This window comes from Stereum hirsutum (genome assembly GCF_000264905.1).
Source record: "Stereum hirsutum FP-91666 SS1 unplaced genomic scaffold STEHIscaffold_2, whole genome shotgun sequence".
NCBI classification, from domain to species: domain Eukaryota; kingdom Fungi; phylum Basidiomycota; class Agaricomycetes; order Russulales; family Stereaceae; genus Stereum; species Stereum hirsutum.
This window is the reverse complement of record NW_006763132.1, coordinates 392,934-406,217: the sequence shown is the minus strand read 5'-3', so window position 1 is coordinate 406,217 and position 13,284 is coordinate 392,934. Positions and strand designations below refer to the sequence as shown.

General features: G+C 50.1%; 8 protein-coding genes across 8 annotated transcripts; 4 read left to right on the top strand and 4 right to left on the bottom strand.

The window, feature by feature from the left end:
- The first annotated feature begins 464 nt into the window (after window positions 1-464).
- Window positions 465-1,879, top strand: STEHIDRAFT_72273 (alpha/beta-hydrolase). Its single transcript, XM_007299361.1, has 5 exons — window positions 465-645; window positions 716-852; window positions 917-927; window positions 989-1,521; window positions 1,574-1,879. Exons 1-5 carry the CDS (start codon window positions 469-471, stop codon window positions 1,589-1,591), a joined length of 876 nt encoding a protein of 291 aa, XP_007299423.1. The 5' UTR covers window positions 465-468; the 3' UTR covers window positions 1,592-1,879.
- Window positions 1,880-2,074: 195 nt separating this feature from the next.
- STEHIDRAFT_165212 (acid protease) lies at window positions 2,075-4,069 on the bottom strand. The gene is made up of 10 exons (XM_007299537.1): window positions 3,846-4,069; window positions 3,768-3,787; window positions 3,678-3,703; window positions 3,475-3,607; window positions 3,373-3,413; window positions 3,175-3,310; window positions 3,039-3,107; window positions 2,898-2,981; window positions 2,670-2,830; window positions 2,075-2,584 (listed from the first exon to the last, which is right to left on the bottom strand). Exons 1-10 carry the CDS (start codon window positions 4,019-4,021, stop codon window positions 2,255-2,257), a joined length of 1,176 nt encoding a protein of 391 aa, XP_007299599.1. The 5' UTR covers window positions 4,022-4,069; the 3' UTR covers window positions 2,075-2,254.
- Window positions 4,070-4,785: 716 nt separating this feature from the next.
- On the top strand, window positions 4,786-6,302 carry STEHIDRAFT_72271 (cell cycle checkpoint; the record flags this gene model as incomplete). The annotated part of the gene is made up of 6 exons (XM_007299360.1): window positions 4,786-4,828; window positions 4,922-5,030; window positions 5,122-5,446; window positions 5,534-5,708; window positions 5,801-5,959; window positions 6,121-6,302. The coding sequence occupies 6 exons, from the start codon at window positions 4,786-4,788 to the stop codon at window positions 6,222-6,224; spliced, it is 915 nt and encodes a 304-aa protein (XP_007299422.1). The 3' UTR covers window positions 6,225-6,302.
- Window positions 6,303-6,549: 247 nt separating this feature from the next.
- On the bottom strand, window positions 6,550-7,074 carry STEHIDRAFT_144262 (uncharacterized protein). Its single transcript, XM_007299536.1, has one exon. The coding sequence runs from the start codon at window positions 6,954-6,956 to the stop codon at window positions 6,582-6,584; it is 375 nt and encodes a 124-aa protein (XP_007299598.1). The 5' UTR covers window positions 6,957-7,074; the 3' UTR covers window positions 6,550-6,581.
- Window positions 7,075-7,170: 96 nt separating this feature from the next.
- STEHIDRAFT_152378 (uncharacterized protein) lies at window positions 7,171-9,838 on the top strand (the record flags this gene model as incomplete). The annotated part of the gene is made up of 14 exons (XM_007299535.1): window positions 7,171-7,248; window positions 7,331-7,529; window positions 7,591-7,666; window positions 7,730-7,766; window positions 7,818-7,904; window positions 7,961-7,985; window positions 8,052-8,101; window positions 8,156-8,380; window positions 8,440-8,705; window positions 8,757-8,763; window positions 8,815-8,879; window positions 8,933-9,255; window positions 9,310-9,519; window positions 9,591-9,838. The coding sequence occupies 14 exons, from the start codon at window positions 7,171-7,173 to the stop codon at window positions 9,836-9,838; spliced, it is 1,896 nt and encodes a 631-aa protein (XP_007299597.1).
- A 1-nt stretch (window position 9,839) lies between these two features.
- Window positions 9,840-10,984, bottom strand: STEHIDRAFT_144261 (glutathione S-transferase-like protein). The gene is made up of 4 exons (XM_007299533.1): window positions 10,745-10,984; window positions 10,471-10,667; window positions 10,146-10,355; window positions 9,840-10,054 (listed from the first exon to the last, which is right to left on the bottom strand). Exons 1-4 carry the CDS (start codon window positions 10,913-10,915, stop codon window positions 9,997-9,999), a joined length of 636 nt encoding a protein of 211 aa, XP_007299595.1. The 5' UTR covers window positions 10,916-10,984; the 3' UTR covers window positions 9,840-9,996.
- A 33-nt stretch (window positions 10,985-11,017) lies between these two features.
- STEHIDRAFT_117956 (uncharacterized protein) lies at window positions 11,018-11,616 on the top strand. The gene is made up of 2 exons (XM_007299532.1): window positions 11,018-11,234; window positions 11,291-11,616. Exon 2 carries the CDS (start codon window positions 11,301-11,303, stop codon window positions 11,472-11,474), a length of 174 nt encoding a protein of 57 aa, XP_007299594.1. The 5' UTR covers window positions 11,018-11,234; window positions 11,291-11,300; the 3' UTR covers window positions 11,475-11,616.
- A 619-nt stretch (window positions 11,617-12,235) lies between these two features.
- STEHIDRAFT_72263 (glutathione S-transferase-like protein) lies at window positions 12,236-13,268 on the bottom strand (the record flags this gene model as incomplete). The annotated part of the gene is made up of 4 exons (XM_007299359.1): window positions 12,236-12,428; window positions 12,520-12,729; window positions 12,832-13,028; window positions 13,098-13,268. 4 exons carry the CDS (start codon window positions 13,266-13,268, stop codon window positions 12,371-12,373), a joined length of 636 nt encoding a protein of 211 aa, XP_007299421.1. The 3' UTR covers window positions 12,236-12,370.
- Between the last annotated feature and the right edge of the window lie 16 nt (window positions 13,269-13,284).

Below are 13,284 nucleotides of genomic sequence, written 5' to 3'. Positions count from 1 at the left end.
ACCTTGAAATATTGACGATGAAAGACATCGGACCATATCCTATCTCTCTATAGTGTTTGCGACTAGATATGTCTGTTGAATAGGGCCAAAAATCATAATAAAAGTCATCCCTTAGTCGTTTGCTAGATGGTCGATTCCGGCCCCAGCGATAAAGACAGTCGCACATGCGAGGGCCCACCCCAGAAGTCCGTGGCTCGAATTTCAAGCAGGCGACAGTACGCCTGATTCAGCGCTCGATATCGCCTAGACCACCATATCCCATGATTAACATCAGAGTAATTGATCATCAGATCTTCGGGTTTCAGGTATGTCAGTGCTCCCGAATGGGCTCAAGAACGATTTGCCCCAGGGGATTCATGCGACTCGGGGGCTTCGAACTCTCAGGTATAAGTAATGTATAGTGGAGCTCAATGGTTGGAGGCCCCATTTTGTTCAATAACCCCCACTTTCTCTTCCACCCCTTCAATCATGCCTGCTCCCTCCACAGTAAAGCTCCTCCGTTCGAAGGACAGCACATTGATATTTGCAGAGGCCACGGGAGATTATTCAAACCCTCACGTCGTCCTACTTGCCGGATTAACCTTGAGTGGCTGCGCTTTCGATGATTTCTGCTCGGACCAGCGTCTCCTCGATGCGTTGTATATCGTATGTGCTCCGTTATACGGTCGATTGCAGTTGATTTATCCTGCTGTATGACTCGATTAACGATCGACAGGTTCGCTATGATATCCGGGGCCACGCCAGGAGCGGCCAACCTAACACACCAGAGGCATACGAGTCGAAGAGGTTTGCGGAAGACTTCGAGGCTGTCGTGGATGCTTTCGAGTTGAAAAGGCCGATCTTGGCTGGATGGTAAATTCATTTTAATAGTGATATAGCGCCGTGCTCATGATTTCCGTACATTCACTTCTTGCAGGAGTATGGGCGGTATGTTGGTAGACGAATGCAGTCAGGACTGGGTGGACTAACGATTCATCTTCGTCATCAGCTGCCGTTGCTACCGACGTCTGCGCTCATTTGCCTCCATCCACCCTCTCGGGAATAATCTATCTCGCCGGAGTCCCAAGTACCGGCCTCGAAATCGCCCAAATGGCCGCCCCACCCCTCATGGACGCACTCCCCGGCCTCATATCCACCGACGCCGTCTGGGCCTTCCGATCCTCTGCTCTGATCTTCACCGAGAAGCTTTTCGCCAACCCGCAGGACGTTCCGTACGCCCTCAAATGCATGTACTTGGGACATAGCTTATCCCCCGAGATAATGGGGCTGAGTTTGGCTAGGCAGATGGAAGTAGAAAATTTATGGAAGGCAGGAGGAGAGGGATTGCCGCTTCTTTCGATCCAGGGGACTGAAGATCAACATAGGAAGGGTGCGCAGAAGGATGTGGATGAGATGATGAAGCCTCACTTCAAGGACTACGAGATGGTTTGGTTGAACGGTCGAGGACATGCATTGTATTATGAAGCTCCGGACGAGATCGTGGACTTGATGATCCGTTTCGCGAAGAGGGTGGGCGGCAAAGTGAGTCAGAGTCTTCATACTTACGGAAACGGATGCTAATGTGTCCTCAAAGGATTACTACACAGCCTAGGTCTGAAGGAGAAGTATTCTCCTCGACGTTCCCTACCCTGAATGAAGACTGATTGGGATATAGTTCTTTGTCGTGTCGTATTCAGTCGACTCATACCAATCGCCTTCCTTAGCGTCTCTCAGATGTCTGACAGCATGTCTGGTCAAACAGACCGTACCCTCAGAGACTAAGCAAGACGGACAACATCTCCGTTGCGTACCTATACCGCGAAACATTTGTGCCGTCATCTTTACGCAGCTGACACGACCCTCAGCCAAGAGTTTACTGAGTCACTCGGACTGCTGTTTCAAAAGGAGCCACGAGTCTAATAGTAAGACCATGAAGAAGTTACAAGATTCACCGATTTGCAAACTCGCCGGGTATGTTGCTCCCTTCTTTTGTCGTGCATCATTCGGCTCAACAGTGACATACAGAAAGGCAGTAAGCAGAAGTGCCTCAACAGCGACGATACGACTCCCGCCGATCTCTTCCATATGGGTTTGTGGTGAACCAAGCTGGATTCGATATCGTCACGCAGAAGCAGAACGTTGCCTCACCCCACGTATACGTAGTTGGAGAATCCCAAACACATTCTAGCTTTAAGTTACATGCTTGCGCATCGCGAGAGAAAACCACCCGTTGTCACAAGAAACACAGACTTACAGCTCCTCTCATCCTTGGGTTTCACGCCTGCGCCCCAACAGCAGGTGCGAACCCCATCCTCTGATTCCCACTATCCCAAACCGTATACCAATGCTTCAACAAACTAGCCCCCACGATCGAAAAATCGTCCACCGCATTGATCAACGTCTGGCACGTGTCCGGATCCTCTTTGAACGGCCCCACACTCAGCTCTGACGTGGGAATGGTGAGGTTGAAGGGGGTGCCCTCGGTAGAGAGGAATGTGTAGGTGATTGTTGCGTTAAGGGAGGGGATGAGGGAGCAGGGGACGCCGTAAGTGCTGGGGAGGGGAGCGAAGGGTTTGATTTCGGGGGAGATGAGGGCGTAGATTGCCTGAGTAACGAGTGTCGATGGCGCGAGTACACAGACCATGAATCAGCGTGCGCATACGATAGTCACAAAGAAGTAATATACATACCTCGGTGATATTGGTTGGTAAAAGCATGTTCGACGTGCCCGAGTCGGCGATTTGTGTCAAGTTTTGGCTGAGGATATCGACAGTTTGGCCATTCACAAATATGTGGCTGCTCGTGATCGTCCAGTGAGATTCGTCCAAGATTGGGGTGTACACTAGTTCGCCTGTGATACCAGCATCGACATTAGCAACCAGAGCAATAAACTGAAACGGACGTCGTGGAAGACTTGCCGGTGAACTTGGTGTCATCAATGCCTCCGAGGGTGAGCTCTGCGTTTCCGACGTCGATGGGGCTCAGATACGTGGAGAACAAGGCTGTACGAGCAATCAGAACTAGAATCTGGATATACAAAGTCAACTAGCTCTGCGTACCTTCCAGCCCTTGTTCGACGAACCGTCCGAACAGACTTGTCCCTTGACCAGAGCTCGTAGAGCTGAGGCCTGTTATGTATATGACGGCCAGGTTAGACGAAGGCGGTCGACTTATAATTTGAAATGTGTATCTTACCCACAATGCCACTAAACCAAGGGTAATCAGAGAAGGTGACTGTTTCGTTTGTGATGAGGGTGAGGGTGATGTTGGTTGTAGACAGGTCCCCGATGCTGATGATATCTGTGCCTTCCTGTACGATCAGAACGCAAGGCTGTCGTTCACTGGTTAGAATGAAACGTCGTCGTAGAAAAAGAAAGATGAAAATGAGCATACCTCTGCGTCCGTAACAGGTCTGACGCCAAGACATGTTCCGACTTAATCCCAAATAAAACATGAGGTTCAGGACTGCCAAAGGAGACAATGGCATCTACACACAGTCTAGTTCACCCGTCTCATTTTCCGAAACAAAGGTTGAACTCGCCGAAGGGTCGAAGAGGAGTTCAGAGCCGCAGTTATCGCAGAGCGTACTAGTTAATTCGATGGCGCTGCTGCCTGTATCGAAGATAACCTATTCATAGAAAGGGAAGAAAGTGAATTTCAGAATGACCATGGTGGCAACCAGACCTAGTGAGACGCACTGGAATCATCTGTGGCGGAGTTCCGACTAATGTGCCGCGCTTGTCAGTACGGACTCTGGTTGGAAGACACGGTTCACGACGCGACCGAACCTGAGATATTTCCAAACCACCTACACAATTAAACGGACGTCAACTGTATTTCTACCTCAAACTGCAGAAATAACGCACTGGAGATCTGTTCCATTGAAGGCATCGCTTAGCGGCACATTGATGGGAGAGACGGCTCTCCGCCCAGCACCCGAACTTCGAGGACGGGAAGACAAGGAAAGCTTCTGTGGAGCGATAGAAGCTGCATATGCGGTCGTTGAGAGGCAGAGAGTAAGGAAAGGGATCTCAACGCGCATCGTTGCTCCAAAGGAAGGCAGAGACCAAGCCGCCTATTGACGGAGCGTAGGGAAGGGGAAGGGAAGATCCATCATGATCGCTCAGCTACTTATACGAAAGTCGAGCGCCAACATCGGCGACCACGTTGAAAGTTTGGAGGCAGTGTGTACACGATCGGGTAAAGAAGTAGAACGCATGGAGGCAACTCGCATGACTCCTGTCCAAGTATACATCGCTATTGTACCCTTCAAGGTCTTGCCCGAATAAGAGGATTATGCATATGGAATAAATGCAATCGCTCCCTCCCGTTTCCATGCGTATCAAGAACCTTCGGAACTTGGAATTTATAGTCGGGCGGAGGCGATCAAAAATCTAGGGGAACTCCCACTACGGGTGCTATCCCCGCTTGGGCACAGGCATAAACACTGATTGGTGAGCACGTAGGCTCCGTGCTTTTGTAATTGCGTTGGGGATGGAAAATTGGGTGTGGAAGGTCAGTGAAGAATGACAAAGTAAAGAAAGGCTACTCGTTGACGGTGGCGATGAGATGATGGACGCTACCACTCGATAATGGTCGGAAACTCGCAAGGGAAATATCACGAAATATCCGGAAACACGTCGGGTCACGATCACGTGGTTCGTGACAATGTTTCTTGTGGCCGTTGTGGCGCAGGCGATCCTCTTCGCCACCATCTCCCCTCCTCGTCGGTACTTGCACACAAAACATAACAAGAGTTCCTTTTATCTGCCTTTGACTTTACTCTAACACTGCTTAAAATTGATCATGCGCTTTCGGGCCTCCATCCAGAACGTGGACACTTTTCACCGTGAGCTTTATTCCACTTATACCGTGATCGCGTTTTGACTAATCGACAAGGTATTTTCTTCTCTTTCGCGATTTTATTACAACTCGATACAAGGCATCATCCAAACGGTTGAAAAACTGCAGAAGAAATGCATCGTCAAGTTCACCGAGAGCGAAATGCACATCATCTGCAATACGGACGAAAGTGGCGTCCAAGTATGGTCGTGCGTCCCTTTCCTGAATCGCAGCCCCTTCCGTGTCTGATAATTGTAAAGGAACGGCATACTGACAGCATGGCTGTTTGCATGCACATAGACAAATACGCGTCATCTCTCTCTTCGCAGATTACCGCATTCAATCCAACGCCAACAACGAAATTTCCCTCGCCCTCTCCACCACAGCACTCTCCGCTGCCCTCCGATCCGCAACCTCCAATTCCTCATCAAACCCATCCGGAACGAGCGCCGAAGAGGTCATCATGAAGCTGGCGAAGAAACGAGATGCCGCGGTACTGAGTTTTGAGATCTTCGGGGCGAGCAGGATGGGGAGACGAGTGAAAGTGGAGCACGATGTGAGGATTGAGGTTTTGAAGCCGGCAGAGGTGGCGAGGCTGAGTGAGCCCCTGTGTCCGGAGCCAGATGTGAGCAGCCCTTTTCTTCCTTCCTGCTTCTGCTAGTGTGGCGTCAATTGCAGTGGACGAAATGGTACTCAATGTGGCCCATGTCAGATACATATTTTGCTCCCACCCTTGCTCAAAATACGAACGATAGTCGAACGACTACGACCGCTCGCAGACGTCATAGCTGTCCGCGCCAATAAATCCGGAAAGCTACAGATCTCAGCAGCGACGGAGAGTGCAAAGATGGACGTTGTCTGGGAAGGGTGTGCAAATCCAAAGATGGGTGCGTCTGATCGTTTCACATATATCCTTTTCTTTCGGGTTTTCCTATCGTACTTTTGGATATCTGGCTGATAAGTGTTGCACGTCGAATAGCCCAGCCCAACCCCTCACAATCACAGGCGAATACAGACCCAGACAATGAAGACGACGAAGCCGAAACAGACCCAACAAAACTATTTGGTGTACTCGTCCACGTTCGAAGCTTCCTCAAATTCTTGAACTCCCATGTCGTCTCAACAACAACTATTGCCTGTACGTCTCGATTCAATATCCTTCTGACCCTTTTCCACTTTGCAGTCCACGTGTGCTCACGGCTACCATTCAACGTGATTCTTGCTCGTTCCTCTGGCTGAATACATGCGTCATAACTACCACAAATACGTGCTCTGATACGGCGTCTGGCCTTGTCCCAGGTATATGCCAGCACCACTGCATGATCCTCTACGTCTACATTGGAGAGGTGGCCGATGCAGGTGGGGTGTTGACTTTCTATATTCCTGCAGTGCAGGAGGACTAGTTCTCTTCTCTTGGTGATTCGCTCTGCTGCCCCCTGATCTCGTTGCTCTCATCTCTGTCTCTCGCATTATCTTGTAACGAATATATCTGATGTTTTAGGCACGGTTCGTCGCATGAACCCCAGGGTTCATAGACGTGTGCGATTCAGTACCTTGTGGTTGCGGTCTTCCCTTCAGTACGGCCCCAGAGGTCAAGAACTCGCCCAATCAATTCGAACATAGATCAACTTGGGCATCTGGGTAGGCATCTATATCATCGATATTCCTCCTCTTTGTTCCCCCCATCAGTCCGTCCTGTCGCTCATGCACCGTTTCCGCTAGCCTTCCAAGTCAACATGTTCGTGATATCGTTCCACCACCTACATGTCACAACCGAATAACAGCCACAAGTATGTCTGTTGGACGAGTACCTTGCCGTGTGTTTTGAGTTGGGTGAGGTCTTGGACGGGTTCTTCGTTGGTTTCGTTGCCTCGCATCCTGCGCACGATTACGCATTGTCGCATATCATCGGGATCGAAATACGGGCTCCTGCCTGAGGGTAGGTGAACTGGGTGGCGGTGGCGGGCGGGAGAGGAAGGAATAAGGAGAAAGATGAGAGGAGCGAACGAAGAGATCTCAATCGACGCGGCCTGTTCAAATGCGGCATACGCCTCCAAGGCGGTGGTCAGGCGTTCCCTGCGAGGCGTATTTCTAGGCGATGTTGACGAAAATGAGGTTTCTGGGAGGGACGGCATAGCGAATAAGTGAAGGGCGGAACAGAGCAGGAAACACGCACGATGGAAGGAACTTGGCCGAAGGCCTCAGTCTCTATCTCGACGTCAACCAATCTTCCACCTTATCGATCACTCTAAGGTCCTCACCTATTAGGATGCATGGCTCCCATAGCATATCTATGTCGGGAAACGTGGCAGGAAGCAACCCTACACCTGATACTTGATGTGCGAACAAATGCCTCAAAAGTCCTACATGAGTCCCGGGCCTTCTCGGGCGCAATCTCAGGAGTTAGGAGGATCTTCGAGACCCTACGTATGTTCTGCGATACTGTCTTATCGAAGAGGTTCTTGATAAGTTCGCTTCCCGTTTCTCACGCTCACTCAACATCTCCAAGCGGTTCAGAAGATCTCGTAGTTCCTCGACTGGTATCTTCTCTCCTCTCGGATTGATCTTCACCACCAGCATGGAGGTCGAAAAGTCGACATCTACTCCTCAAGGAATCAAGAGCGTCTTCGCGGCTGGATTTCACCAGCTTTTGCATGTTGACCAGTCTCATAACGAAGAAGCTGTTCGACATCATGTATGGAGTAATGGTTGGTCTCTTTGAGTTCTCTCTTGTACGCTTGATAGATGCCTCGCTTACGAGTTCTGTAGACGACCTTGATCCTACACCTCCTAGTAGACGAACTTGGACAGCGTGGAACTTCTTCGGCTTCTGGATGGCTGAAAGGTGCGAATACGCGTCCATTATGCTCCCATAAAGATTAATGGCTGAACTAGTCATATTTTCCAGCTGGAATACGTCTGTGTGGAGTGTGGGAAGCTCAATGGTCCGCTCAACATCTTCTTTGCTCGTATTCTACACTCAACGATCGTAACAGGTTGCTTCAGGTCTCTTGTGGTGGCATGCGTTCGTAGCTGTCCTCTTTGCGCATCTCATAGCTAGCGCTGTGACCATTATTCATGGGGTGCGTACGATGTTGACCGCTACAAGCCTTAGAATGCTGAGTCAATCTATCTTTAGCGAGCGGGCTCCATGTATCACATCGGTGACCGACCCCGATCCTCCTTTACACCATAACGCCGCCTTACATCCCTTCTCCTAAACATCACAGGTTATCCTGTCCAGGTTCGGGCTACTTTTGGGATGTGGGGTTCATATTGGGTACGTCGATGAGCCTATTCTTCCTTCACAAAAGAGACTGAGGACGCTCCCTAGCCCGTTTTTTCGCGCTCTATTCTTGCGGTAATCTGGTTCAGCGTCCAGTCGTACTTTCTGGGACAGTTCATCGACGTCTGCTTCCGTTGCGTCTTCGGCAGCGGATGGACTAACCTCCACAACGGTCTATCGGCATCAGCGGGCATCACCACAAGGGAGTTTGTGGCCTACTTTCTGGGCTGGTTGATGCAGCTTCCCTTGTGCTTCATCCGACCTCATAACATCGTGAGTATGTCATATTGGAGTTAACCCACACAACGAGTGCACTCAACTATTGTCTACAGAGATGGCTGTTCAGTGTCAAGGCCGTCGTGATGCCCTTTGCTTGCTTTGGACTCTTTATTTTCACTGTCGTGCGAGCGAAGGGCCCGGGAGACTTCCAGCTTACCGCATCAACGGGGGACTCCACCGCGCTGGCTTTCGCCATTCTTAACGGCATGAACTCTGCTATCAATGGCGATTTTGGACCTCTTATTACCTCGGAGCCGGATATTAGTCGATATGCCAGACGACCCCGTGATCAAATCTTGGGTCAAGCTTTGAGTGCCCCGTAAATTGTTTCTATTTATCGCACGAAATGATCGCTGACCTCTTTCGGTAGCTGGGCCGTATGTGTTTCTCATACTTCAACTCTTGCCCGGGACTGAAGTTCAGATTAGAACACTGTCGTTGCGCTTCTGGGGATCATTGCTGCTTCAGCCAGCGCCAAGATCTACGGTACACCGTGAGTTATGGCTCCTTATAAATTCAATAAACTATAACTCAAGATACCTGCAGCTATTGGAATCCGTACCTGCTTCTCGGCGCAATACTCGACGAAAATCCAGTACCCAAGACCAAAGCTGCCGTATTCTTCTGCTCGTTTTCCTTTGCTTTCGGCCAGCTCGGGACCAACGTTTCCGCTAACCTCATCCCGTTCGGTGCTGATGGTTCGGCGCTCTTCCCACGATACATCAATATCGTTCGAGGACAATTCATCTGTGCAGCCGTGGGCTTCGCCATAGTTCCGTGGCTCATTCTCACTTCAGGAGCTACGTTCTTGCAGTTCATCACGGGGTATGGTATTTTCGTTGCAAATATTGTCGCCATTATGATTGCAGGTGAGTCGCCTCACTATTATCCAGTACGAATAGAAAGGTTTACCCTTGAGCAAGATTACTACTTTATCTCCCGTGGCAACATTGTCATCAGCGATCTATACACGAGCGATCCGGCTGGACGATACTGGTACACTGGTGGTTGGAACTGGAGAGCTTACGCCTCCTATTGCGTCGGTCTCGCACTCGCTTTTCCGGGACTAGTCGGGAGTCTAGGTGTAGAACGTCTTGCCGTGGTCACAAGCCCTGCCTACAAGATGTTTTCCTGTGCGTTATTCACATGCTTTAACATTCCTATAGACTTGAATGTTCCCTCACTGACAGTGAGTCTTTTGTAGTCGGGTGGATCCTTTCCTTCGTGTCAGCAGGAGTTGTGTATACCACCATCAGCAAGATATTTCCTCCACAGGCAGCTATGGAGTTCAAGACGCTCGGTTTCGAAGAACTTTCTCCAGAGAAGGGACATGGTGGTCAGAGCGGGATCACGGATATGGTTGATGCAGAGTCTACCTCCGACATCGGGGTAGACGCGAAGGGCCGGGGGAAAGCGGGTGACTTTGAAACTACCGTCCACGCCGTACAGTAGTGCATCTTCTACGACAGCTGATGGATCATATTTCGTTGTAACTGCCTTCCTCAAATTTATGTACATCATATGTTTCTCTAGAGATCGAGAGCCTTCAACCTTTCTCCTGTAAATAAACTTTTGTCCAGGTCCTTACTCCTTTGGAAAGTCCGAGCTGTTCAAGCACCATTTTCAACAGCCTTCCACGACGGCCTGCTCGTGATATCTTTCCACCACCTACATTATTGACGAAAAGCTTGTTAGAATCGTAGTAGAGACGCTAATATTTCCCTCTGAAGCCCATCAAATCGAATGAAAGAAAACTCACCTAGCGACGTTCGGCTTCCGAGTCATGATATCAAGTCCAGCTTGATCGAGCATGGTCCCATACGAGAGGTGGAACAGGTCGGCAAGCGTGATCTGCTCTCCAGCGAGATACTTCTGCTTAGAAAGAAGCTTGTCGTATGCATCGAGTTTCGCGTCGAGTTTTGTGGACAGCTCCTTGACACGTTCCTCGTCGGTTGCGAGTCCACGTGCTCTAGATATATCGGTCGTAATATCACAATCAGTGGCCAATCCTACGCCACAGAGAACAGGAGGATAGGGAAGGGCATAGAGAAAGGGCGAAAGAGAGCTCAATGAGGTGAACTCACGGCTTGAATATCTTCTCGTCTACAAGTGCGGTCGCGAATGGATCAAAGTTTGAGAACTCGATGGACGCGGCCTGCTCGAAGGCGGCGTACGCGTTCAAGTCGGTGGGAAGGAGTTCTTGTGTGCCTTGCGCAGCGTACTTGCGCGCGATGTAGCAAGAGATCGCGCGAGATTCGAAAAGAATGAAGCCGTTGTCGTCCTGCGTCGGCACATTGTAAGCTCGTTGAGTCGATGGACAAATGCTAAGAAAAATGGAGCAAGGGGAAATATACGCACAATGTAAGGAACTTGACCAAAGGGCTGCTTCTCGAGGAAATCAGGCGACTTGTGTTCACCCTTCATCCAGTCGATCTCGACGAGCTCATAGTGAACGTCTTTTTCGCGGAGGATAGAGGCGACACGGCGAGTGCAGGTCGATATACTGACACCGTAGAGCTTGAGGACCATTCTAGAGTATTCAACGGAGGTGTCGGAGAGGGGGCTGGCTCAGATGGTGATATTCGGTGATGGAGGAAGGAAAGAGTTAGATTGATGGGCAGAGGAAGAAAGCTCTTATACATCGACACCGAGCTGCATCTCGAGAATGTGGATTACCAATGTCGGTGAGTTGGCTGACCGAGACACATCGGTGAAAAATACGAGCATTGGGCCAACAACCTCGGTGCATCCACCTGGAAGTGTACCGGCTGGTGACCTAGTGAGTCTGCTACGCGGGAGAAGTGACGGCTGGCGCGAGCACCTCTGTGGAAGTTCACATTCTGCACGGCTGAAGTGCATGCTGAGTGAGCATTGACGCATCAGGTGATTAGTACTATAGCCTACGAGGATCAGAATGCCCGACGCCCGTCGCCCGTACTATTCCATTGCATACCTATGCGCAATCGTCATCGAGTGCGAAGGCCTTGAATATCACAGTTATGGTGACTTGCCGACGGACGCGAAGTATGCCAGAGATCGACGAAGCAGCGAGTCCCGATTCGCCTTTGGATTGAAACCTGAGAGGTGAGTACTCTTTGTGCAGTCGACTTCAAGACAGGATCGCGGCAGTTTGGCTCCATGCTCGGTAAGGACGTCGACGAGACGTCACGCACGAGGTAGCCTGTAGACAACGTAACTTGAAAACTTCAGCCACTGGCTGATCATGATTCAGAGAGGTTGCTTTGTCCCGTATACGTCAAGGAGATGCAATGGCTGAGACCTGAGAGCTAAGAAACGACATGATTATAGATGATAATCGTTGGCCGTGGGAGATGGTGAGCGCAAGCACTACGGTGGCGGATCGAATGCTTACAGACACAATGACACGTGGCTGGCGATCGGAGGACATCGTTGTGGCGCCAGTGATTGTGGCACAAGTTGGATCGTCACACTTCGCCGCTTGCTCTCCGTATTTGGCCTCCGGCATATAAAAATGATGCCAGACCCCCACTAAGGGATATTCAAAGGAGGAAAAAAAAAATAAAGAATTCTGAGCTCTCCGGTAGGGTACTCAACCTCAGGGACTTCTACTTATTTCTAGAGCGCGTTCCTAAGATCGGATGGGCAGTGGTTGAATTTTGGTCTTGATCGATTTCAATGAGGTCGAACAGCGGTGATACAACCACTCCGTAAGACTGACGGCGGCGAGAATAGAATTCCGGGACGTACTTATGGGCTTCCAAAAGAGCTCGAAAGAGCGCGTGCCCTCAGGTTAATCAGGAGCTAAAGGCTCGAAGTTTCAAAGCGCCGAAAACAAGAGCTGAAAACGTGAATGGAAGGGTACAGCAGGGACTGATAAAATCACATATGGATTTATTGATAGTATATAAAGCGCTTCTTGTTCGTACGTTCAAAACAACATTTGGACACGCTCGTCACTATATTTGCGTTTCGACATCAGCACCCTCGAGTGGCCTTAGTCATTCAAGCGCCATTTTCGACAGCCTTCCACGACGGCCTGCTCGTGATGTCATTCCACCACCTGCATTATAAGTGAACCATCAATTATCAGCATGAAGGTAGCGATGGTCACTCGTGCAGAACATAATTTGAATAGCAGAAGGAAGACTAACCTTGCAACGTTCGGTTTCTGGGTCATAATATCGTACCCAGCCTGACCAAGCATGAACCCGTACGGAAGATGGAACAGGTCGGCAAGCGTAATCTGGTCTCCGGCGAGGTACTTCTGCTTTCCGAGAATCGTGTTGTAGGCGTCAAGCTTAGCTTCGAGGGTGGCGTAAAGCTCTTTCACACGCTCTTCATTGGTTGTAAGGCCGCGCATCCTATATCCGTTGTCCCATCATAGTAAGTGCTGGTTCTATGCTGCTGAGAATGGAACATAATGGAAGTGTACGGAAAGACAGTCACAACAAGAGAAAACGCACGGCTTGAAGACCTTCTCGCCTACAATACCGCTCGCGAAGGGATCAAAGTTCGAGGCCTCGATCGATGCGGCTTGCTCGAAAGCAGCATACGCGCTCAGGTCGGTAGGAAGAAGCTCTGGTGTGCCCTGCGAGCTGTACTTGCGGGCGACGTAACGGGCAATGGCCCGCGATTCAAATAGAATGAGGCCGTCATCCTCCTGTACCATCACGTCGTATGAGCATTGAGTCGACAGATAATTATCATGAGAAAAAAAAGGGAGGCGTACAATGTAAGGAACCTGACCGAATGGTTGCTTCTCGAGGTAAGCAGGCGACTTGTGCTCGCCTTTCATGAGGCTGATCTCGACGAGCTCGTATGGTACATCCTTCTCGCGGAGAATGGCGGCGACACGGCGAGTGCAGGTCGACAGGCTCATTCCGTAGAGTTTAAGAACCATATTGGACTATTGAACT

What these genes read in the sequence shown, in the direction of transcription:
- STEHIDRAFT_72273 (XM_007299361.1), top strand. Translation starts at nt 469, where the DNA reads ATGCCTGCTCCCTCCACAGTAAAGCTCCTCCGTTCGAAGGACAGCACA. An exon ending in TCCTCGATGCGTTGTATATC is followed by an intron (nt 646 to 715) that starts GTATGTGCTCCG and finishes AACGATCGACAG; the next exon opens with GTTCGCTATGATATCCGGGG.
- STEHIDRAFT_165212 (XM_007299537.1), bottom strand. Translation starts at nt 4,021, where the DNA reads ATGCGCGTTGAGATCCCTTTCCTTACTCTCTGCCTCTCAACGACCGCA. An exon ending in GACCTGTTACGGACGCAGAG is followed by an intron (nt 3,311 to 3,372) that starts GTATGCTCATTT and finishes AGTGAACGACAG; the next exon opens with CCTTGCGTTCTGATCGTACA. An exon ending in CGTCGAACAAGGGCTGGAAG is followed by an intron (nt 2,982 to 3,038) that starts GTACGCAGAGCT and finishes TTGCTCGTACAG; the next exon opens with CCTTGTTCTCCACGTATCTG.
- STEHIDRAFT_144262 (XM_007299536.1), bottom strand. Translation starts at nt 6,956, where the DNA reads ATGCCGTCCCTCCCAGAAACCTCATTTTCGTCAACATCGCCTAGAAAT.
- STEHIDRAFT_144261 (XM_007299533.1), bottom strand. Translation starts at nt 10,915, where the DNA reads ATGGTCCTCAAGCTCTACGGTGTCAGTATATCGACCTGCACTCGCCGT. An exon ending in GACGAGAAGATATTCAAGCC is followed by an intron (nt 10,356 to 10,470) that starts GTGAGTTCACCT and finishes CGATATATCTAG; the next exon opens with AGCACGTGGACTCGCAACCG. An exon ending in CGGAAGCCGAACGTCGCTAG is followed by an intron (nt 10,055 to 10,145) that starts GTGAGTTTTCTT and finishes TCAATAATGTAG; the next exon opens with GTGGTGGAAAGATATCACGA.
- STEHIDRAFT_117956 (XM_007299532.1), top strand. Translation starts at nt 11,301, where the DNA reads ATGCCCGACGCCCGTCGCCCGTACTATTCCATTGCATACCTATGCGCA.